The sequence below is a fragment of the Onychomys torridus genome, chromosome 4 (genome assembly GCF_903995425.1).
Source record: "Onychomys torridus chromosome 4, mOncTor1.1, whole genome shotgun sequence".
Lineage (NCBI taxonomy): Eukaryota > Metazoa > Chordata > Mammalia > Rodentia > Cricetidae > Onychomys > Onychomys torridus.
Genome location: NC_050446.1, coordinates 110362493 through 110381211, shown reverse-complemented (window position 1 = coordinate 110381211; position 18719 = coordinate 110362493). Strand labels below are relative to the sequence as shown.

Below are 18719 nucleotides of genomic sequence, written 5' to 3'. Positions count from 1 at the left end.
GCAGCACCACACACCGCCAAGGCCATGTGGAGCAGGCCCTAGAGGGCCTGTTCTTAATCCCACCCACCAGGACACCAGTGATCACCCTGGGAGGGAAAGAGGAGGAGGAAAATGCACTTGCTCTTTTTCTAAGGTGTTTTACTGCCTTCTCTAATTTCCTTTCTATTCACCTTATTTTTGACTAAATTCTGTGGACTCTGGTTTTGTTTTTTTTTAAACCACACATGGAAGAACTTCTGTCCTTGTTGCAGCCCTTTCCCCACCTCAGGCCTAAAAACACCCTAAGCACACCCACAAAGGTCCCCTCCTTCCGCCTGCCTACATTTTTGCTGCCTTGCTTCCTAACTGCCGGGATTCCTGCGTCAGTTACCACATCTACCTCTGCACCCCTATCTTACCACTCTTATCTCTTCTACTGTGTCAGTTACCATAGCTACATTCTGCCCCCTACCTCTCTCATCACTCTCTGCTCTACTCATCAACTCCAAAAAGCCCATGGTTTTTATACCCATACTCAACACACTGTTTCCCCACGTGTCTAACCAACTGTGCAATTACTCCTTCAACCTACCTCTGCTCTTCTAGGTGGCTGACATGGAGAATCCAGCCTTGTCTCCTTCCTTCCATTCACTAACCAGACCCTTCCTATTCACTACCGAAAGTACATCAAAGGCTCCCTGTGGCATTAGGATCTAATCGCAGCCTTGGGCTAGAAAGTTCATTTCAACCTGGGTCCCAGGCCACATTATTCTCTGCCTCCACTGGATAGACAGACATTCGCCAGTCACACACACCAGCCTTTGTACAAACTACTGGCCCCACCCTTCATTTTAGCTGTATTTTGGTTGGTTGATTGAACTGTCAGTCAGGACTCAGCCTATGTGAAGCTTCCTCTCTGTGGTCTTCAGTTCAGCCCTCTGAAGCCTCTGCTCCTTTCTCTCTTATCCTATGGGAGTATATCCAACCATCGTTCTTTTCTCATGATGGTTGAGAGAAGTGGAGGGGTGTGGGAGAAGCACTGGGAACCTCGGGAGTGGACTTGAAGCTTCAAAGAAGTAAACATGACATTCAAACTTGGTTTTGTTTTTAAAAGTGAAGTTATAGGCCGGGCAGTGGTGGCGCACACCTTTAATCCCAGCACTCGGGAGGCAGAGCCAGGCCAGCCTGGACTACCAAGTGAGTTCCAGGAAAGGCGCAAAGCTACACGGAGAAACCCTGCCTCGAAAAACCCAAAAAAAAAAAAAAAAAAAGTGAAGTTATATCATGGACTAGAGCTTGAAAAACAAATAATTCATACCAAAAAAGTTTGTATCTGAACAAATTATGCCGTAGACAACTGTAATCTTCAGCCTCATAGAACAAAATTAGAGATTTTACAGAGACAACTGAACCAAGCTCATAGGAACTCATGAACTCCAGACCAACAGCTATGGAACCTGCATGGGGCCAGGCTAGGCCCTCTGCATATGGGAGACAGTTTTGTAGCTGAGTCTGTTGGAGTGGAATCAGGATCTATCTCTGGCCCGTGAGCTGGCTTTCTGGCACCCACTACCTATGGTTGGATACCTTGTTCCCTCACGCTTGATACAGGGGAAGGGGCTTGGTCCTGCCTCAACTTTACATGAGAGGACTTACTCTTTTGGAGGATGGGATGGGGGGGGAACAGGGAAGGTAGGGGAAGGGAAAAGGAGGAGGGATGAGAGGGGGATCTGTGGTTGGTATGTAAAATGAATTTTAAAAGATTTAAATAAATAAAAAAATAGATTTAATTCCATTCAGAGTCTTTTTTTAATTCTCAATATACTCTAAAATAGAGAATGTATTACTATTGTTGGCATTCTGTCCCACCCCTTGGGGACCCACCCTGCATCCTGACATAAAGTCCCCCTTAAAAAAGAAAACTCCCCTCCCCCTCTCTCTTTCTTTCCATTCCCAGGAGGTGTGCACTCTCGCCCCCTTCTCTTTCTCTTTCCCCATTCCCTCTCTCTTCCCCCCACCAAATACAACTCTTCACTCAGCACTGCCTGCACATGGCATCTCTGTCTCTCACCCACCATGGGGCACCTTGGCTCCAAACCTGCCAAAGGCCCCTCCCACCATATCATTGCAACTATTCACTTTCTTATTGGCTACCTTTGACTCCTTTTACATTTAAAAATTAGACCTAAGTTCTACGTTATGCATTGGCAGTCATCAACCTTAGCTCCCCTGAGCATATAAACCTGTATTCTCCTGCAGTGTTCCATTCCAACGTCTGCTGGCACCTTACTTACAATGTTTCTTTGTTGGCTGGTTATTGGTGTGGTTCTGTTTGATCAGTTGTAAACTGACAGTAAACTAAACAGTATACTCAGCTCAATTCTAAAAGCTGAGAACTAGTAAGCACAACTGTGGTGACCATCGTGCATTCCAAGTACCCTTCGGTGGAAATGCCAGGTGCTACTATCCTAGTCCTTGTTCTTGTCACCCAATATCCAGACCTTGTAAGGTACAAGCTAAACTGGCCGAAGTTTGGAAGCAAGAAGGATGACCACATATTTCTTTCAAAGTCATATGGGCACTATTTAAGAGGCCCTTCCTCAAATGGTTTTGTTTTATGAAAGAACTTACTATTATTTGATCTGCTACCCATTATTGTATCAATTACAAATACTGGGATTTGTTTGTTTTAAATAAAGAATCATGTGATTCAGGTCTCATACTAAAAGAAGACTCTCTTGACTAGCTTTCCATCCTGGAACTGTGTTTTAGGGGAAGTTATATGTTTCAATGAAAATATTTCCATGGAAACTACGTTGGAAAAGGCCTCCTCAGGGGGAATGCCAGGGCATCTGCTAAATTGCATACTGTGTTCCACAAGGTAGCCCGGCCCCTTGTCTGCACTTTGCACCCGCTCCTGCCTCTGGCCCCTGCAACAGCGGCTTCCATTTTCCTGGAAGCCATTGTAGCCACCAGCTGTCTCTCCTTCTCTTTGTGTAGAGGGGGAGCCCTGGGGGCCACATGTAGATCAAACCTGCTTGAGGCCCAACAGCCCAGACAAGAAATCTAAATGGTATCCCTCATGCCAATGTACCACCTTACCAAATACAACTCTGTGTTATCCTACCTTTCCAGGATCCAAGAGAGATGGGGTGTAGCCAGCTCTCCTAGACAGGCTGCTTTCTGAATTTATCCTCACATGACAACGTGACCTAAAGTCACATTTATAACAGTAAGCACTCATTTTCCCTCCTTACAAGGAAGTAACTGCAATGCCCAATGCTTTTGTCTTTTCGGTTTATCCTTTCTTTGGCCCTTTTTGGTCTGCAAATCCAGCTTTTCCACTAGTAAAACACTGACTTTCAAACATGGGATGGAGTGTTGCTTGACTGTAGAATTAAACTACAGCCAGTCTAGGAGTACAGCTCAGTGTGAGAGCATTTGCCTAGGAAGTGTAGAGGAACTCAGAGAGGACAAGGGAGAGATTAAAACAATGAAGACCCCCAAACTAAGTCAGTGTGATTTTTGCCTATTGACAATAAAAAAGACAAGGAATCTCCTGAGTGAGACTAAGGAAATTTAGGGTATGGGGAGGGTACTGGTGGCTGGCCAGAGACTGCTATGAAATATTTAAATTCCTGTTCGGACTGTCCCTATGAAGAAGGAGCTGGAAAGGTTTAGCAGATTCAGATGAAGGGAACTGAGTGATTTCTTTGCCATGGAAGGGGAGCAGGAAGTTTTTAAATTTTGGTTGTAATTTGATATAACTGCCTATATATATAGTCCAATGATAGTCACAAGCTACAAGAAGGTAACTATGTAGGTTTAAATTTAAATTAACTAAAATAAAATAAAACTCAAATCTTGAATCCCACTAGCCACATTGCAAACCCACGATATCCATGCATAGCCTGTGGCTGCTATCATGGGGAGCCCAGGTTCAGCACAGAAGTTCTGTAGAAATCTAGCTTAAGATAGCAGACAAAGGACAAAGGGAAGGGCAAGGCTCTTTGTAAACTCTGGAATGTTGAGCAGGAATGCTGCCCTACAAGCTAATGTAAGGTGAAAGGTGGAGAGTCCGCAAGGAGTGGGTAACTCTGGATGGGGAAGGACCAGAATGTTCTCTCCTTGGTTGAGATGGGGATTTTTATCTTTTATAGGTATTTGAGAGTCAAATCTGTAAAAGATGAAAAGAAAGAACTAAGAGAAGATTCTAGAAGAGTGACTAAATTGTAAAAGGGTGTGGGGATGAGATGACCCAGAGGGTAAGGGCACTTGCCGCCAAGCCTGACAACCTGAGTTTGATCCCAGACCTTCACAAATTCCAAGGAGAGAACCAAATCCAGTAAGTTGTTCTCTGACCTCTACACATGTGCAGGTGCATACATACATACACACACACACACACACACACACACACACACACACACACACAAATAAATAAATAAATAAATAAATAAATAAATAAATAAAAATAACAGTTCAAACATTTTAAAGGCAGAACATAGACCATGCACCTTGGTGGCAGATGTAGACAACAGCACCCTTCACAAAGAGGTTCGGGTAATGGAACTTACTCCAGAGTGTTGGGGTTTTGTCATAAAGTGCTTTCATTCTCATCAGCTGCCACGGCATTTCTACCCAAAGTCATTTTCAAATACACGATACCCAAGTGTTAATGGGATTGGGTGTCAGAATGGGTTTCAGGGGCAAAACAATTTGGAGCAGCAACAGAGAAGGAAACTGAGACTGAAAACAGTGTTGGAGGGTGGGAAGCACCATTAAGAAAGTCTGAGCACCAAGGAATGCTGGGAAATACAGACAACACCAAAGCTCATGGAGAGGAGTCAGAGGAAGCCAGGGAGACATCTAAGCTGTGCACATCTGCAAAGCACCACTGCCCTTCTCTTCTGCATGAGGAATTCTTTTGTTTGTTTGTTTGTTTGTTTGTTTGTTTGTTTGTTTTTCAAGACAGGGTTTCTCTATGTAGCTCTGGCTGTCCTGGAACTCGCTTTGTAAACTCACTGAGATACGTCTGCCTCTGCCACCAGAATGCTGAGATTAAAGATGTGCCATCATACTCAGTCACAAGAAGAATTCTTTAGGCTCTTATATTAAACATTTCTTTTTAGCTAACAAAATATATTTTGTACCTAAGTAGCTTATAAGTCAAACTGAGTTAGGAAAGAACAGATATATTAATGGGAGTAGTGTGGCAGTAGAAATGGGTGCTACAACCGATGCTCTTGCAGAGTGCAGTTTTTAAATTTCTGCTGCCTCAAAGGAATTCCCCCAGAATACAGAAAGAACAAAAAGAATGCTTAAAAGCAATACACACATTGACAATTATTAAAACAAAAACTCCACAACTATTCAGCTTTTCCCATGGGGAAGCTAATTTATCGAGGCAGATTCAGTAGGCATTATCTGGAGTAGAAAACATGTATGTTCCTTCACAAGTCAGCGCCATGTGTTATGACACTTCTAGATGCTTGTATTTCCTTTTCTCTAGTTCCTGTTCTTCCCACCGGCAGTCAGCTGTCACGTCTCAGGGTTGTTTACTCACAAACCAAAGAAACAACCTTTTTCTTACTACATTTTTACAAGTGAACAGTTTAATGGCTATGTCTCCAAAAAATAAAATTGCATCTTATAGAACTGGAAAGTAATAAGAAAAATTGGCTGCCACTCAGCTTGAAACATTATTTGGCTTTCTGGTTTGATGTGTTCCTAGGATAGAACACTGTTTTTACTCTATAAAGTTAATAGACTCTGCTTCATCTTTCACAGCAGTTCTCATGAAATGGCTCTCTGAAAAGGTAAGCTTAGCTAGACTGACTTTAATACTTGTTTGGGTTTCTTCCTTCTAGGTTCTCTTCACCCTCATATTTAGAGAAAATGCACATGCCCAGAGAAGCACAGGAAACTAGGATTTTCAAAATATGAGTTGCTCTGATTCAAAACCAAAGGGAGTCATCTGGAGAAACAAAGGAGCGTGAAGGATGGAGTCATCCCCCCGCCCCCCAATGCATCAAATCCTACTTCACTTTCTTCCCCCAAACAAGTGCCTTTTCTCTGGTATACATCTGTTTACTGGCACCAAGAAAGATCAAATTCTGCCAGTGGTCACATTCAGTCTCTTCCAGGTGACCCTCTAGTTTATGAGAAAACAAGTAATATTTTAAAATTATCTTACAAATTTCCCAAGGCTGGAAAATTCCAGATTGCCTTAGAAATCTGAAAATCATTTGGGTCACTTTAACAGTCAAGAAGTGATGTCTCACACTGGCCCACACTACAGAACCACTGAAGGGGTTGGAATCTACTACCCCAAAATACAGCCCCTAGCTGCTTGAGAGACTGGTAGACTTAGGAAGATCATCTCCACTTCCAAGTTTACTTTTTCCCACTTTCCCAGAAGCAGGCCATACAAATGTATCTGACATGGCATAAAAGAGGTCAATAAATTCCCATTCCAGAGGGGTCCTCCCTAGCCTGGGGAAAGGAACGTTACTCTAGAAGAAGCCAGAGGGACACAGAAGAATCTGAACCATCTTACTTGCTGAGTCTCTCAGTTGACTAACATTCCAGAAATCACACACCCTTCCTTGTTGATCTCACTCCACCATGACTATCTGCTCCCCACAGAGCATACAAATGTTTCTCTATAACATGCCCGTTTGAGTGTTTGCAAGGCTCCTATCCTCGTATCAAACAAGTTACATAAATTCTTATGTTTTTCCCCCCTTTTTAAGTCTCAGCTTAAAAAAATAGGAGTCTCAGCTACTGCCTATCAATGAGAGAGAACAGTGATTTTTTTGTTACCTGCACAGCCATCTGGTCAGTGGTACCCAACTTAGAGCAGTTGATCAGATAGAAGCCTTGGATTGAAGTTTTAAGTCCCTGACTTTGCCAAATTGTGGGAATTGAAGATAGTCACTTATATAACTTACTCTGTGTATGAAACAGTTGGAAATAATAAGCTATTTAAATGATACATATTTCATGTAGTTTACCCTAATACTTTGAATCTGTAGAACTTCAGATCTCATTTGTGCTTCAAGGATTATCAAGTCTTATTCTTATTTCAATTATCAAGAAAAAATCTGGGAGTAAATTTCAGTCGTAACCCCCTTTTTGGCCTGTTTGAGGCTCCAGGTTCAACCACTAAAGAAGAAAGGAAGGAAGAGAGGGAGGACGGAAGGAAAATAACCAATCACATTTGGTTTTATAAAATCCTTCAGGAGGTTAAATATTACAATGAGCTTGACAGTCAAGAGCATTCAGCTAGTACCTGGGATGAGGAAAAATAAGTAAAACCTAGCCTGTGGCCTCAAGAAATGCAAACTACTTTTAAAAAGAGAGAAACATTAAATAAAATGTGATGGCAGTGTAACACTTGAAAGAAGCCTTCTGCTGGCACAAAGGAGCTATCACTTAGTGAGTGGGGCAAGGAAATACCCGACAAGTGAAGATTCTCATCTGAGTCCTGAAGGATGAGGAGAAGTTCACCAATTAAACAAACACAAACAGGTATATCTCAGGAGGAGAAAACAGTCATGAGGGATTGACTGTGATGAACACAGAGGATATGTGTAGGAAACTGATGGGAAATGAGACAATGGGAAGCTGCTTCTGCTGCTTCTTCTTCTTCTTCTTCTTCTTCTTCTTCTTCTTCTTCTTCTTCTTCTCTCTTTTCTCTCTCTCTCTCTCTCTCTCTCTCTCTCTCTCAAAGAGTGCAGAATATGGAAACCATTTAAACAGTGAAGAAAGAGTACCCAATTTAATTCTTAAGAAAACTGCCAGGCAATTCGGTGATTGATTCTGGTGGTGGGGGTGTTGTTCTGATTTATATGATTTACAGCTGAAGTGATTATACTTCATTTGTGCTAAAGTTAGACATATGAATACTATCGTTTCAAAAACTGAACTCAAAGTAAGAAAAAATGACCTCATTTTGGTTCAACATTTGCTTTTTTGATTTTGTTTTCTGAAAAAATGTGACTCTCATAACACATGGTGGAAAGAATGAGGTGCTACTGAGTTACCAGGGGCAAAGGCATTTCTGTGTCTGACATGCTGAACCTCAGGGGGCTGGGTACCAGCCATCATATTTCAATGATTTGAAAGGAATCAACTTTGGCTCTAAGTGAATGCGTTTTACCTTTACTTTACCTTATAAAAATATACCACTTTCAGCGTATACCCTTCCTAAGGTCACCTCAAATTCAAGCATTCAAGGTAAGGCTTCAACCCACCTTCCTGGCCCTTCTAGCACATTGGTGGCCTCAATGCCTGGCTGTATTGGAAGCCTGGCGCCACTGGTATTTTCCAAAGGCACAGAGGCAGAGGTATGCAAAGCTTTGGTCATAACAGCTTGTACAAATGAAACAAGCAAACAAACGACTAGCAACAGGTCCAATCCTTGCTGCATTTATAACAAATAGAAAGGTTTACGAGGAAAGCTTGCCAAAAACACTCCATTAAACCAAACCGTTCCTGTGTGAACCCTATCTGTAAAACCACAACAGTAGCAACTACCTTATAAGGAGTTGTTGGTGAAATGAAATAACACACATGGAGTACTAAGAAGGCAGCTTGGCATGAGGAAGTCACTCAATAAATGACACTCACTATTGCTATTATTTTATCGGGCCCATGGTGATCATTCAGCAAGTCACTGACAGTATATTATTATTATTATTATTCCATCCCACAACTTACCTTCCATCCATTATAATTTATAAGCCTTAAAGATGTTGCTTACATGAAAGAATGCTCAGTACTGTGATTAAAATAGATAATCATTAGATTGTTTTGAGCAGGGGGAGAAAAAACAACAGCACTTTTTACCTCTTCGTATCTGTCAAAAACTGCCCCTTCCTGCAAGAAGGATGGCACTTCTTTCTGCCAGTTAAATTCATAAGGTTTGGCCATGATGATATTCAAGACCTGGGGAAGAACAAATTTCTCATTAGTGTACAACATTAAAGTGCAAGTGCTTGTCACAGCTCAAACGTTTTGTATTTATTTTCTTTAAATGTGTGGTAAAGGTTGTAAGTTATCTTCCTTCGTATGCCTTGGCATCATCTGACCCCAGCATTCCTCCTCCTGGTCTCTAAACTTGGAGACACACTTCACATATCTGAAATATCTGCAGAGAGAAATGCTCCCATGGACCACCTCAATAACCACACACGGGAAACCACTGTCAGCATGAAATACCAAAAAAGCATTATAGTGAGTGTGGGGTGTAACTCAGTAGTATTGTGTGCTTAGCCTCTGTGAAGCCCTGGGTCCAACCCCTATAACCACAAACAGACATACAAACCAACTTTTTAATACAAAAAAAAAAAAAAAAGGTGGTGAGGCAGAAACGGCGGCACACACTTAGAATTCCAACTACTTGAACCACTGAGGCAGGAGTTCAAGGCCATCAGGGCAACAACCAAAGACCCTGGCTATGGAAAGGAAAAGAGAGAGGAATGGAAGAAACACAAAAGAACACAATATATACCAAGGAGCATTGGGGGCTTGCCAGAATGTATATGAAGAGACAAGGGATTTCTCTGTAGAGTGTCTAGGATGTTGTAACTCATGCCAACTACCCCTTGCCCTTTTTACCTTTGTTTTAATTTAGAAAGGAACAGGAAGCAGAGACCTTTAATATAAAAGACTCATGTCAAACATGAAAAGAGGGTTTCTAACCAGCTCTGTTGTCTTTCACTAGTTCAACTCTGATTCTCCCAGGATCGATACAAGTACCCAGGCATAAGCATCCAGAAAGGGATCGATTCTCGGCCTTCTCTACTGTTCCCACTACTGAAATATTCACCTCCCACTGAAGCATCCATTCCATCCAGATGACTTAACTGCATGAAGGCCTCTGGAAACTGGGATAGCTGAGGGAACCTAGGGACCAAGGATGCTGGCCTCTGGCTCTGCTTTCTAGGGAGAACATCAGCAATGGTGGTGGAAGCCATTTCTCGTTTAATTTTTTTCAGAGATCTAAGGATCAGACCAAGGAAAGAGGCATTTTGGGAAAATGGCAGTAAAGTACCCCAAATTTGTTTGATTCTTAAACTGGGGGAAATGGCATTCTTTGACACACACTTCCTGAGGCCTGACAATAGGGGCAGTGGCTGGCTTGTTTTACATCGATGACACAATGAAGACAATGACCTAGCACTAGAAAATGCTGACCCACGCAACTGATTTTTAAAATAAGAAGCCAATAAAGGTTTGCTTACCAATCCAATTGGGTGCAGAAAATCCCCAAAGGATGAGTGGCTACCTTTTGAAGAAATGGGGAAGGGACTGGCCATTATCCACCTTTTGTAATCAACTCAAATCCCCCAGCTAAATATGGTTACAGTCTGTGCCAAATGTTCTTCCATGCAGATTCTCTGCCTGCCTTGGAAGTCCTCACCTACAAGGGACCTGAAGGTTTACCTACCTCCTTCTCTTCCTCCATCACTACCCAGGCTCCAGGGGAGAGGAAGCACCTGAGGAGGGTGGGGATTTCAAGGGGACCATCAAAGAGCTGACACAATGAGGCAGCCTTTCCAGTGTAAACACACAGAGCAGCTACTGGAAGGAAGCCAGTGGGCTTTGCATGGGCCCATTGTCTGCATTCTTACACAACTGGACAGATTAGTTTACACCACCAGCTGAGGACAATCTCCCAAGACTACAGACAGCTTGGAAGGGACAAGCTAGGAGGGGAGTCCCAGATGGGCTGGCTCACTTCCTAAGAGATGGCAGAAAGCTCCTTCTAAAGAACATGATGAGAAACGGGCCGCTAGCACAAGAGCACAGAGGACCTGTGAGGGGCTGCTGAGAGGCCAGATATTCAAGGGCATGTACAACCGCCATGGAGATGGCCTGACATCACACAGCACTGCTGGATAAACTGAGGAAGGAAGTTGCTTGTTTGTTGTTTGCTTGTCTTACTCTGTCCAGCATCTTTATTTAAACCCATTGAATTGCTAAGCTTACAATGGGATTTTAAAATGTGTCCCTTGGACATAACATGATCATCAAGACTTGCCAGTCTGCTATCACCTAAAGTTCACTGAAAAATCCATAGCTATGTTCAAGATTCTGCAGGCTGACAGGCTGATCAGGACTTCCTGACTGTAGAGTTAGAATGCTGCAGATGCAAAGCCAAATTTATCTTAGGCCATGTTGATGGCCAATCATCATCCCACACTTTACCTGACCTAACATCCTTCTGATGATTAGAGCTACTGTCTGCAGACTATTAGCTTTCACCAACTCCAAAGTGCAAAGAGAGCATCTGAACCCTTTAACAGTATTTTTCTTAGTTTGCTGTAACCTACCTAGCTGCTGTCTCCAGCAATGTATTTCATAAATACATTGATTTATGACTGTCTGTGTTCTGTATCCATTGAAGTTCATACAACCACTGGGTGGGGAAGGGGGAATGCCATTCATGGCAAAGAGAATTCACATTTCTAAGGAAAAGCTGAAGTCACTTATGTTTGGCTGAGAATAAACCACCCTTCATTCTTTATGGAGGGGTTACTGCACTTGGCATTGATACTGCTACCCCAAGAGTGCAGGATTAACTACAAAGAAAACATTGCTCACCCACTCCAAAATCCTAGGCCAGCTCCGATCAAAATTTTAGCAAACAATATTTGTTATTGGACACATATCTCAGTTTTAGGTATAGGATGGGCAGGGTATAGTATATAAAATCAGGTATATCCAAGATACCTGGCTGGGATGGTGAGCTACATAATGTTCCCCCAAACACACTCACATACTAAGTGCTATGAATGTTACTTTATAGGGCAAAAAGGGACTTTGAAGATGTGACTGCAGATCTTGAGATGGGAAGGTAGTTCTGCATCATTCTTGTGAGCTCTAAATATAATCAAAAGTGTCGTTATAAGAGAAACATGAGGCAGAGACAGAAAAAGAAGCAATGTGGCCATGAAGGCAGAGACCAGAGCAATGCAGCCACAAGCCAAGGACACCAGAAGGTGAAAGAGGCCAGAAATTAATCCTCCCTAGAGACTGGGGGATGTGGCCCTGAGAACACCTTCATTTCAAACTTGTGTAAGAGGAAATTTTCTGCTGCGTTCAGCCACTCATCTGTGGTGACTCTTTACAGTGGTTCTAGAGACACATGGACTGGATTCCTGCAGCTGCTCAGGGTTTCCAAAGGCCAATCATATTGTGAAGGGCCTGGGAACAGAGCAAGAAATGAACACAGACAACACCTCTGTTGATAGTATTTCGAGTGTTTTTTGGGTCCATGTCATCTTAACAGCTTTGTAGCTATCCAATAAATAGGAATTTTATATGAGTCCTGAGGCTTCCCCCAAGCTGACCAAGACAGTTGTCATGTTCTGTCTTCTGTTTGGGAACAAAACAATAAGTTTGCTTTGACTTGGCAACATACAGTTTTCTTTTCTTTTCTTCTTTTTTTAAATGTTTTCAAGACAGGGTTTCTCTCTGTAGCCTTGGCTGTCCTGGAGTACACCTTGTAAAACAGGCTGGCCTTGAACTCACAGAGATCTGCCTGCCTCTGCCTCCCGAGTGCTGAGATTAAAGACACGTGCCACCACTGGCCAGCAACAATATATAGTTTTCAGTGGACAACAGTATTGTCAGTTCCCAAAGAAACTGAGGACAAAGTGGCTAACTGTAGTACCTATTAGCATACCAAGCTGCATGTTGGATGCCAGGCTCACTCAGTACCCATGGCCATTCTCTGTTCTTCTCACCACCTCTTCAACCCCTGCCCCCTACCCCTCTACTTCCCTTCCCTTCTCTTCCCACAGCTTCTCTTTTCTACATAACCCTGCCAATTTGGACATGTGCTCTCTTGGTTCTCTTGCTCTTGGTCCTCTCTTCTCTTCCTCTCCACCCCACCCCCGAGAGCCCACTCTCCTCTCACTCATTGCCCAGTTCAGTCTGGACTCTTCCAGCTGTCTCTGGCTGTGCCCTCCATCATATGTACAGTAAAAACCTTCTCCTCAACTACACCTTAGAGCAGTCATGTCCATTTTCATTCAAATACTCCATGCTGCACATAAGAATTTTATTAACTTCAACAGTTATATTTCAACTTTAACCTTGTGATGAAGACATTCCATGGGGAATTAATAACCCCATCCCCACCTTAACCGTACAAACTGAAGTAAACCTAAATAACCCCTAAAGCCCACGTTAAAAATATCTAAGATCATTTTTCAAAGATGAGAAGTTGACATAGAATTTCCATTGACCAAAAGTGAGTTGATTGAATCTTTAAATAAGAATGTCTCATATTTTTAAATTAGACTGGGGCTAGCATCAGACAACTCTGAACTCTCAAATGCCTGGCTTTACTTCAAGCTGGAATCCAATTCGACACTGACGTATCATTAATGATAATTTCCTCACTTGCTAAAAATATCTCCATCTTCATCAAGCATTAAATAGCCTTCCAAAAAGCACACATAGAGTATAGGATTAAGAAAATGGTAATAAGTAATGGTGTTGAGAGTTGAGGGTAAGAGTATTCTTGTATAATTTGGGGATAAAGAATTTTGCAATTAATTTCTATGCCCTTGAAAGGCCCCAGCCACCGGTAGCAATTTCACCAGTAGGACTTATTCTAACTCAATGTATGCAAAGGCTGTGGACAAAGATACCATTGTGCCATTTAAGGTAGAAAAATATTGCCTGTCTACAATCCTAACCAAGCAATGGCTGAAATACACTACACATTTAGATACACTTGTGCTTATTAAAAACAGGACTAGGAAGGAATGGTTGTTTGCTTAACAATAGCAAAACAGAGGGGTTCCTAAAAATATTCACAGCTTTTGCCAAGCAAATACAAATACTCCTAACATGTTATTAAGCAAATAAAAGAGCAAACATGATCCAAACTGGTTCATGCTAGTATAGTTTGGATGTTAAATGTCTCTCAAAAGCTTATGTGCGGGAGGCTTGGTCCCTAAGCTTCAGGAGGTGAATGGATCCCCAGGCCTCTGACCTCATGAATGGATTCATACATTTGTAGCTTCCCAGCCTGCTGGGTTTGGAGGGGTTGTTAGGAAACTTATTTGTTTCTCTGTGCTTCTTTGTTCTGCCCCACAGGGTAGTCTCTGCCCAAAGTCCTGCCCTACCACAGACTTACAGCCCTTGGCCAAATGATAGCAAAGGTTTCAATGAAACTGTAAGCAAAAATAAGACTTTCTGCCTTTAGGTCCTTTTTTTCCCTCTCTCATAGGGATGCAAAGCAGCTAACACAGTATAGACAGACATATATCTAAACACAAGCATTAGTTAAGAGATGGTAATAAAGTTTTTTTGTGATAAAAAAATACTCCTCTATTTTAAAATACAGAAAATTCTACTAACCACAGATTTTATATTTAAGGAAAAACATTCTCTAAACTGAAAGAAAGATGACATTTAACAAATGATTTCTTTTCATAAAAGTCTGTTTTTAAAGTGTCTGTAGTTTCCACCAGAGTTCTTGGCAAGAACGAACAGTAAGACAGGACACGTAAAGCTGTCAACTGTTTCCTATGCCTTTCTGGGCTCTAAAGTCTTCACTGTCAACAGGAAGCTTCTCATACATTGGCTGTGAGGACTTGTCATTCAGTACCCAGCAGCGGGTTCTTCAGTGATGACACGTGCATTCACATTTTGGAAAGCTATGTAGTACTTTAGGAAAAAATATATTCTTTCAGAATTTCATACATGTATAAGAAAATATGAACATATCTACCCACTACCTAATTTCCCCCCAACTCTTCTAGGATCTTTCCCAATACTTTCCCCCCAACACACACACACACACACACACACACACACACGGGCGAGCGCGCGCGTGCGAATTCCATGTCCCCTCCATAGCCTCTCTCTTTTGAATAACCCACTAAGTCTAATTAGTGCTGCCCATATGTGCATGGATATGGGGTTATCCACTGTAATACAGGCATCCAACCTGGGATCACATCCTCAAAGAATGAGGCTCCTTCACCCAAAAGCTATCCGATAGTTCCTCAGGTAGAAGAAGGACCTCAAGAGCACCATCCCTATCTAATCTGTGAATGGATGGCTTGATCTCCTGTAGCTCTTATATAAACAAGAGTCACTGTGAGAGTTAATGGTTATCTGGCTATTTCATGTTCAGAAGACAGCCTTTGATAACAGCCCTCCCCTTCTTCCAGCTTGTACATTCTTTTTTCTTTCTTTCTTTCTTTTTTTTTTAAGATTTATTTATTATGTATACAGCTTTCTGCCTGCTTATATGCCTGCATGCCAGATGAGGATACCAAATCTCATTACATATGGTTGTGAGCTACCATGTGGTTGCTGGGAGTTGAACTCAGGACCCCTGAAAGTGAAGGCAGTGCTCTTAACCACTGAGCCGTCTATCCAGTCAGTATTTTCCTTTTCTTTGATAATGTTCTCTGGGCTTCATTGGGTAGAGGGTTGGTTGATAGGAATGTCTCATTTAGGGCTGAACACATAAAGTCACTTATTCTCAGCTTTGGCCAATGTTGCATTAGCTGATGCCTACTGCAAAAATGCTGTGGGATAATGCTCTTGTACAATGTAAAGATTTGTCACTCCTATTGGTTTAATAAAACGCTGATACACCAGTAGCCAGGCACGAAGTGTAGGTGAGGTGACCAGACTAGGAGAAGGCTGGGAAGGAGAAAGGCAGAGACAATCACCAGCCAGACACAGAGGAAGTGAGATGAGAATGCTGGACTGAGAAAAGGTACCAAGCCATATGGCTAAAGATAGACATGAATTATGGGTTAATTTAAGCATAAGAGCCAGTTAGTTATAAGCCTGAGCGATAGGCCAAACAGTTTATAATTAATATAAGCCTCTGTATGTTTGAGCCTGAATGGCTTCAGGACTAGGCAGGATAGAAACTTTCCTCTATACAAAAAGAAACTTCTCTGGCCAAGGCTGAGAGGCTCTGCTATTCTTGCTTTTGGAAACGAAACATTATATGATGTTTTCTAGACTACTACTACAAAAACCTATGGCTTCTGCCGTGATGAATCTTGTATGATGCCAAGTTGATGTTGAATAATCTCCTAAAGTTCATAAACCCACAGCCCACAGGAGCAAAATGATCAGAATTACGATCAAAGTGTGATTTGATTTGAGATAATTAAAAAATCTGATGGATATAACATTTAAAAGAACTGTCTTATAAGTGCATTAGGTGAACTTTATGATTATAATATAGGCTTCATTATATCAGGAGTTTACAAGGTAGGTGAAAAACATGCTGAGTTACTGGGGGACAATTAAGAACAAGCTTGAGTTGAGTAGCTGCTAACATGTTATGGGAGGAAGTAGGAATAACCTTCCTGGGCCAAAAACAAGTCTCACAACTGACACTCCTATAGCAAAAGATACATTATATTCAAGGCATAATGAATTTATTTAATAAGTTTTACATGATATGAAATTCTCAGAAATAAATACTCATAGAAATGGGGGAAAACTATGTTTTACACACAGGTTTCATTTTAAGTGGGCAGTCATGTAGAAATTATAAGAAATGTAGCTGGGTACTAGGGTACAATTTCAGGTATTTATCAAACCATTTTTGTTCACATTCTTCTTGTTAGCTCTGTGTCTCCCTTCCTTTCTTCCAGGTATGAAAATTCCCAGAGGAAAAGGAGAGAAGTCCGATGGTGACCTTCCTGTAGTTTTCCTCAGCTTAAAATACACTGTATGCCAAGGTATCACGTGTTAGGGCAGAATGATCTGAGCCCAACAATATAATGATCAGTTTTCGAAGAAACAGAATACAACCAAGGACAACTGCTCCCCAAAGGAAGCTGATTCATTCCCCCAGATAGCTGGGATGTTGGTTGTTTGACTGTAACATTTCTCATGCATGACATCTGAGTTCATATCTAGGCCTCCCAAATCCTTTTAATCAGGTTAAACAGCTGAAACTGTATTAAAGTAGTTGTCCATGACTGAGGATTTCTGGTCTGATAATCCACTGTTAATCACTTCTTGCTTGGAAGCTCAGTCCCTCTGGAAGATGCAGGCAACAGCTCATGTTGGGGAGCCATATGGTGAGAGAGAAAGCCCTCTGCAGAGGTTCGGAGTACCCACCTGTGGCATACCATTGTACAGTGCCTTCTGAGGTGTGTACTCCTAAATGCATATTAGGTCCATCTCTGGCTTAACAGTATTTTGGTACTGTAGAAATTAAATTGTCATTAACATATAAATCCTCTTTATAGTAATGAATTACAGAAATGGAGATGAAAAAAATTATATCTATTATGATACAAAGAAATATATAAGCACAATTAGAATACTCAGACATAGTCATATACAACATAAAGGGCCAATTAGAGATGGCAGCCCCATCAGAGAGTAATAGAACCATAAAACTCATATCACTTAGTGTTAATAAAGCCATCATATCAATACAACACCACATATTGCTCACATGTTTGTAGTGATACTTGGGGAAGCAAACGTACTGAAATTCCAGTCGTGGCAAAGCACAGACATAAAATTATCTGCAAGGCATCAATTATGACAGTAGGAGGAATTTTGTGTATTTACCACACAATACTTTGTCATTCTTGACATATAGTGGATTCCTTCCAGTAACAATGGTTCCCTTCTGTGCTGTGCTTCACTGTGCACACACAGCCCACGTCTGCCACCTCTCCTCAAGGGACCATGCAGAGTGACTGGCCAAAAGCAGGTGAGTTTGCATTGGTGCACCACAGGATGTTCACACACTCGAAACCACCTAACTGTCTTAGTATGAAACATGTTTCTCAGAACATGATGCATGGCTTTCCATACGTAAGAATGAAAGAGAATGCATGTGGGAGAGGAGCTTGAGGAGGAAAGAAGTCCTTGTCCTCCTACGCACTGACAACAAACTCGTTTTTATAGATCTTTCACATATTGTAAGGATTCTTCAGAGTAGAGATCACTTCTGCCCTGAAATAAATACATCTTACTGACTGTGGGGTGCAGTAAATACCAGCAGCACTTTATTATGGCTTAGTACTTAGGATGAATGTTGTTAACCTCAATGGCCCTGAGAAATGAAATTAAGCAACTCTAGGATACTTGTAAATCTTGAAGAACTTGTAAATCAGTGAAGAACCTGCTGTGATTGGGTTGTTTGTTGTTTGTTTTGGAGACAGAGTCTCACCATGTTGCCCAGTCTGGCCCTGAAGTCTTGGACTCAATTAGCCCTCCTGCCTTGGCCTCCTGAGTATTTGGGACTGTATCCACATGCCATTGCCTATAGTTTAGAGAGTAATCTACCCTCACACCCTTCCTGCTCCTACCAATGCCCCCTAAACCCCAAACCCAACAAATAAACAAAACAAAAATCAAAAGAATTCCCTAAAATATTCAGGTACAGCAGGGAACTATAGTAGATATAAACCATCCATCAAAACAACTTCTCCCTTACGGGTAGGTGTCAGTCATACACAACTGTGGGAAGAAGGAGCACTGGGCCCACTTTGTTCTCACAGTTGGGTATCTTACTAAGTTTGGGGAAAACATCAAACAAAATGCCCACGTGCATAGAAAACCTTCAGTTTGGGGAAGAGGGCACAAACAAATTATACAAAAGTCCTTCTGGCTCGTGGTTCCAGGTTTTTTTATTTGTTTATTTCATTTTGGCTTGTTTCCATTGTTGTTTGTTTTCAAGACAGGGTTTCTCTGTGTAGCCCTGGCTTTCC

General features: G+C 41.8%; 1 protein-coding gene across 13 annotated transcripts in view; it reads right to left on the bottom strand.

Annotated features, from left to right (window-relative positions):
• Plcb4 (phospholipase C beta 4) overlaps positions 1-18719 on the bottom strand; it is a 378383-nt gene that overhangs the window by 140169 nt on the left and 219495 nt on the right. For all 13 annotated transcript variants that reach the window (XM_036183210.1, XM_036183211.1, XM_036183212.1 and 10 more), the window contains one exon: positions 8833-8931. In XM_036183210.1, coding sequence (XP_036039103.1) covers positions 8833-8916 — 84 coding nt within the window. In that variant the 5' untranslated portion in view covers positions 8917-8931. The remainder of the gene's footprint in view (positions 1-8832; positions 8932-18719) is intronic.